Here is a 6,000-nt window from a genome sequence, read left to right as displayed (position 1 = left end):
CCATTTATTCATTATGAAAAATCAATTACAGACTTTATAAGCGATGAGAGGAAGGAGTAAAGGAATGCACAACCGATCACGAATCGTTATTGTCTAAACTTTTTAAAAGTCCTCTCTCAGAGTGAGGGCTCCAGGCAGAGTGTACCATACATCCAGATGGGAAGGGGGAGTGGGAGTGGATGGGGACAAGCCAGTTGGCAATATTTGACACCTCGGCAAAAAAGAAATTAAAAAACGTGCAAATAGTTATTTATATATGTGTAAAACCTGCGTACAGTTTTTTTTTTGTTTTCAGGACTAGCAGGCGCAAAACAAGGAGGTAAAACCCAGGCAGCACTCTTGATGCACCCCCTCGAACTCAAGTGGCGTGGGTCCAAAAGTGTAACTTTTTTTCAGACGGTCGAGTAACACAGAGACAGAAGTTGCTGGGACATTGCAGTCGGAACGGTGCAGAGAGAGAGTGAGTGCTGCAAGGAGCTGGTGAATTGTGGAGGTGTCAGGCAGCACTCAGGGAGATGCAGCCCAGGAGAGTGGTGGAGCTGCAGGGAATGTGGCCGCTGACGGTGCTGCTGTTACTCCTTTGTGTCCCTGCGGAATCTCAGCAGAGAGGTAAGTGCACAGATCAGACCCAACACACACACACACACACATCCCTCTGAGCTAACTGCTGGGTCACAGTGTCCGAGCAGCAAGGTCAGAAGGTGAGAACAGTGAGAGAGAGAGAAGAGGGGTGCGTGCAGGGGAATAAACTCACAATCTCTCCCCACTAAAAAAAAAGTTGACTTTTAAATACGTGAGGTTCGAATAAAAAGTCTACGTGAGATCAGTTCAGGAGTGTCCGTGGGCAGGAAGGCTAATACAATCCGGAGAAAGTAACCCATTTGGAGTGAAGAAAACAAAAAACAGTGTTTGCTCTTCAGTGATGTGGCTGGATCTCGCTCCGATTGCTGGTGCCCAGGAGTTCCAACTCTTTCTGTGTCCTTTATTTCAGCATTCTTAACATTTTTTCCCCCTACTCTGTGATTCTATGATTTGCAGCCTCGGGAATAGTCTGTGGGGGTTGGGGGTTGCAGAGTTTGCTGAGGGGTTGATAATTAAACATTACTGGCAGTTCCCTTTTGAGAGGAATCTCTTATCTCCTGAGAGTTGCATTAAGAACATCCTTGAGCCATGTGTGGCTGTAAGATTTGTTTGTGCTAATATATCTGTGTGTGAGTTAGGGGGGAAAGGGTGTCAGTTAATATACAGATTCATGTGCTCACTATGACAAAAAAAAACTCGATGGCCACACACCTTCCCTCCATTTCTGGACGGAAATTATTGTGAAAATAAACCATTTTCCCCTTTGCCTGTTTTGGTTGGCTGGACTGGGAAGATCTGGCAACATCTGACGACCGTGAAACAGAGGTAACATTTTGAGGCTGGTCCAACCTTATTTGATGTAAATCCTTTTATTTAAAACACCTATTTTGAGGAACTTCCCAACTAAAAAATAAAGTCAGCTGGATTGTTTTATTTAAACTTCCCTTGGATAATGAGGCAAATTAATTATGCATTTTGTAACCAAATATTTTCTTGCATTTGATTATTTCTGTCTCGGTGCAAAGGTTTTGTTTAGTTGTTTTGACATCTGCAGTGATCAGGAAAGGCCATGCAGACAGGTTACTCTCCCACACTCATTCCCACTTGTCTTCCTGTCCAGGAGAACTGAAGACGATTTCATTTACAATCCCATTACTCCCGCTGTTGTTCATTTTTAACAAAGGCCAGCATCATTAGCACTAACCTGTGTGTTCTGAGTTCCTCATGAACCAATGTGTTAAACAGCCCTCTGCCCGTCCCCACCGGGCCACATTATTCCATCATCTTTCCATAGATCCTTTTATTCTGCCAGTGTGATTGCAACTGGTCACTGCACTGGCTTTCTCCATACAGTTTGGTGAATTGGTTTACTTATTGCCTGAAGGTTCACAGAAGCACCTCAAGCTTCCACAATTTTCAATCACTGAGCGTAGAACGGTACCACTGGAACAGGCCATTCAGCCCACCATGTCTGTGCTGACCAGGATCTATATGTAAACTAAACTCATTTCCTGCACATGGTCTGTATCCCTCTATTCCCTGCCTGTTTATGTGTCTGTCTCAATGCCTCTTAAATACTGCTATTGTATCTGCTTCTATCATCTCCCCTGGCAGCATGTTATAGGCATGTAACACCCTCTGTCAAAAAAACTTGCCTCACACATCTCTTTTAAAGATCCATTTCCCCCCCCGCCCCCACCTTAAATTTACACCTGAAGTATCGACTCTCCTGCTCCTCGGATGCTGCCTGATTTGCTGCGCTTTTCCAGCACCACCCTTTTTGACTCTGATCTCCAGCATTTGCAGTCCTCACTTTCTCTTTAATACCTGTGCCCCGTGGTACTATATTTGACATTTTACCCCGGGAGAGAAGTCTTTTTGTTGCCAAATAAGTGACATAATTTTATAATTGGGATAAAGTAAAACACAGAACTGCAGGTGCTGAAGATCTGAAATAAAAGCAGAAATAGCTGGAGAAACTCTCAGCATCGGTGGAGAGAAAGCAGTTTTCTGGCTTCAGTCCAGTCCTGAAAAGAGACTCTGGTGATTCTGCCAACCCTCCTGAGTGTATCCAGCAGTTTATGTTTTGGTTTAGAACTGGGAGCTGGATTTTACCTCAGGTTCAGTAATGGAGAATTGTGGTTTTGCAGGAAGATAGTAGAGCAGGAGTAGGCCATTTGGCCCTTCAAGTTTGCTCCATTCATTGTGATCATGGCTGATCATCCAACTTGAGAACTATTCCCATTTTTCCCCCCATATCCTTTGATCCCTTTCACTTTAAGTGCTATATCCAGCTCTTTATTGAAAGCATATAATATTTTGGCCTCAACTGCTTGCTGTGTTAACAAATTCCACAGGCTCACCACTTTTTGGGTGAAGGAAAAAAAAGCGATTATAGAGCCATAGAGATATACAGCACGGAAACAGACCCTTCAGTCCAGCTCGTCCATGCTGATGCGACATCCCAAACTAATTGAGTCCCATTTGCCTGCATTTGGCCCACATCCCTTCCTATTCATGTACCCATATAGATGCCATTTAAATGTTGTAATTGTACCAGCCTCCACCACTTCCTCTGGCAGCGCATTCCATACACGTACCACCCACTGAGTGAAAAAGGTGCCCCTTAGTTCCCTTTTAAAACTTTCCCCTCTCACCTTAAAGCTATGCCGTCTAGTTTTGGGCTCCACTATCCTAGGGAAAAGACCTTGGTTGTTCACCCTATCACACACACCTCATGATGCTATAAACCTAAATAAGGTCACCCTTTAGCCTCTGATTCGCCAGGGAAAATAACCCTAGGCTGTTCAACCTCTACTTATAGCTCAAACCAAATGGGCTTTTGGGTCTCAGCTGCTGGTTAGAGATTGTATAAGCTGATGATGTTGAGTTTTTCATAGGTAGAAATTGAAATCATTGGACATGTTTTATGTCCCCGTGGCTGATTAAAGTACTCTGGGAATGGGCCTTTGGTTTTCGTGCATTGCAGCCCAGTATCTGGGGAGGTCATAAAATCCCTACAGTGTAGAAACAGGCCATTCAGCCCATCAAGTCCTCACTGACTCTCCAAAGAGCATCCCACCACCTTCCTCACCCCATATTTCCCCATGACTAAGCTACCCAGCTCACACATCTTTGGACTGTGGGAGGAAGCCCATGCAGACACAGGGAGAATGTGCAAACTGCACACAGCTAGTTGCCTGAGGCTGGAATTGAACCCTGGCCCCTGGTGCTATGAGGCAACACAGCCAACCACTGAGCCACCGTACCACATGACATGATTGCTGTATTCCAAACATCACTGGCTTCGTTATCCAGCATCGAGACTGATGGTCCAATGCTGAATTATCATTGAGGCAGGGATATAAATATGAATAAGTCTGGAATTGGGAGCTAGTTTATTCGTCATGAACAGGAAATAATTGGGATGGTTGCAAAAATGCCAGTTTCCCTGATACCTTGTGTGGAAGGAACTCTGTTACCCTTGCTATGCTCAGATTCCAGGTGACTCCCGAAACACAGCAATGTGTTGAATTCTAACTCTGCAGTGTCTCAGTGACCCTCTTGGTTTCAGATGAGTTAGGAATGGGTAACAAATGCAGCACCTACATGGTGGCAGGGTGGTTATGTCACTGCACTAGAGAACTAAGCCTATGCAATGGTGGCAACGGGGCAGCTGGCGAACCTTGCCTTTAGTTAATACAGTTTGGAATGTAACATTAGTATTGGAAGTGGTTAACTATGAAAATGTTACAAGTTATTTTTAGAATCTGTCTGGTTCACTAACTCCCTTTATGGAATGAAATCTGCCATCCTTACCTGATCTGCTGTGCACGTGACTCCAGACCCATAACAATGTGATTAACCTTCCCTCTGAAATGACTGAACAAGCTATATGGTTCAAGGCCAGTTAGGGATGAGAACGATTCCCACATCCCACAAAAGCAAGAAAAATCTAATCATAGAATATTATCTTGCACTATCTGATGTACGAGAATGTGATTTTGGATTTGAATCAAGTGGTGGGGAAATACATTTGCTTCTTAATCCCCAAATAGAGTTTCTCCAAGTCCTTTAGTACTTCCAGCAACTAACGTTTGTTACATTCCTGAGACATCTGGCCTCAATACAGTTGCATTAAACTTGCTCGAATGACCCACCTTTAAAAAGAAATGCTACAATTCTTTAAATATTCCTAAAGTATGCAGAGGGCAGTGAATAAAATGCAAGAAAATGATTAAATTGCAGTGAACCAAACAGAAATTGTTATATCCACAGTTCTCAAACATGCCTTGTGTCTCAGATTGCTTTGAGTTATAAACAAACGAACCTCATGAGTCAGGGAAAGGATAGAGTCCCATTGAAAGCAGAATGATTGAAGAGAAAAGTATTCCATAGACCAGAAGGTGTATTCTCAGAATGAGGAGTCACACATTCAAGACAGAGGAGAGGAGGAATTGCTTCACTCAGAGACTGTGAATCTTTACCACAGAGGGGCTGTTGAGGCAGGATCATTAAGTAAGTTCAAGAGTGAGATGGACAGTTTTAATGTGCAACGGAATCAAGGGTTGTGAGGAAAAGGCAGGAAAGTGGAGTTGAGGATAATCATGTAATTGAAGAGTATTAGCTATGAGGAGAGATTGGACAAAGTTGGGTTTATTTTTCAATTGAACATCGAAGGATGAGGGTGACATTTACAAAATTATGGGAGGCATGGATAAAATGGATAGTCAAAGTTGTTTTCCCAGGTTATAAATGTTAATTACAAGGGGACATAGGTTTATGGTAAAAGGGGTTAAGTTAAAAGAGATGTGACAGGCAAGTTTTTTACACAAGGGCAAGTAAGTGCCTGGGATGCATTGCCAGAGGAGGTGGTCGAGGTGGATACACTAGCAACGGTATCTTGACCGATCTATGTATAGGCAGGCAACAGAGGGATACAGACATAATGTTTTTAATTTAGAAAGGCATTGCATGTTGGCACAATCTCGGTGCGCTGAAAGGCCTGTTCCTGTGCTGTATTGTTCTTTGTTCAGAGCATCCATGATTGCATTGAATGGTGGAACAGACTTGATGGGCTGAATGTGTCAAGATTAGAGTGGTGCTGGAACAGCACAGCAGGTCAGGCAGCATCCAACGAGCAAGAAAATCAACGTTTGGGGCAAAAGCCCTTCATCAGGAAAGGGCTGAAAGGCCTACATCTGTTCTTATTTCTGAGGTACACAAGTCTTTGAAAGCAGAGAAAGAGGAAGTAAGATTGGACGTCATCGGCAATGTGTGGAATAGGTCTCATTAGTCAGGATAAAGTTATTATACAGTATCCAGGATATTCTCAGTGGCATTCTAAGAAGACAGATGAGGGAAGAGTGGTAGATGTTGTCTGTGTGGACTTAAGTAAGGATAAGCTGGCTGGATCGC

At 43.5% G+C, this 6,000-nt stretch overlaps 1 protein-coding gene across 1 annotated transcript in view; it reads left to right on the top strand.

Moving 5' to 3' along the window:
- The first annotated feature begins 514 nt into the window (after nucleotides 1-514).
- The window catches only part of lama1 (laminin, alpha 1), a 308,489-nt gene continuing 303,003 nt past the window's right edge, over nucleotides 515-6,000 (top strand). The window contains exon 1 of the mRNA XM_060823828.1: nucleotides 515-609. Within this exon, the coding sequence (XP_060679811.1) occupies nucleotides 516-609 (94 nt within the window). The 5' untranslated portion in view covers nucleotide 515. The remainder of the gene's footprint in view (nucleotides 610-6,000) is intronic.

Source organism: Hemiscyllium ocellatum, chromosome 4, assembly GCF_020745735.1.
Source record: "Hemiscyllium ocellatum isolate sHemOce1 chromosome 4, sHemOce1.pat.X.cur, whole genome shotgun sequence".
Classification (NCBI taxonomy): domain Eukaryota; kingdom Metazoa; phylum Chordata; class Chondrichthyes; order Orectolobiformes; family Hemiscylliidae; genus Hemiscyllium; species Hemiscyllium ocellatum.
The sequence above is the reverse complement of the archived record's forward strand: the minus strand, read 5'-3'. Positions and strand labels throughout refer to the sequence as shown.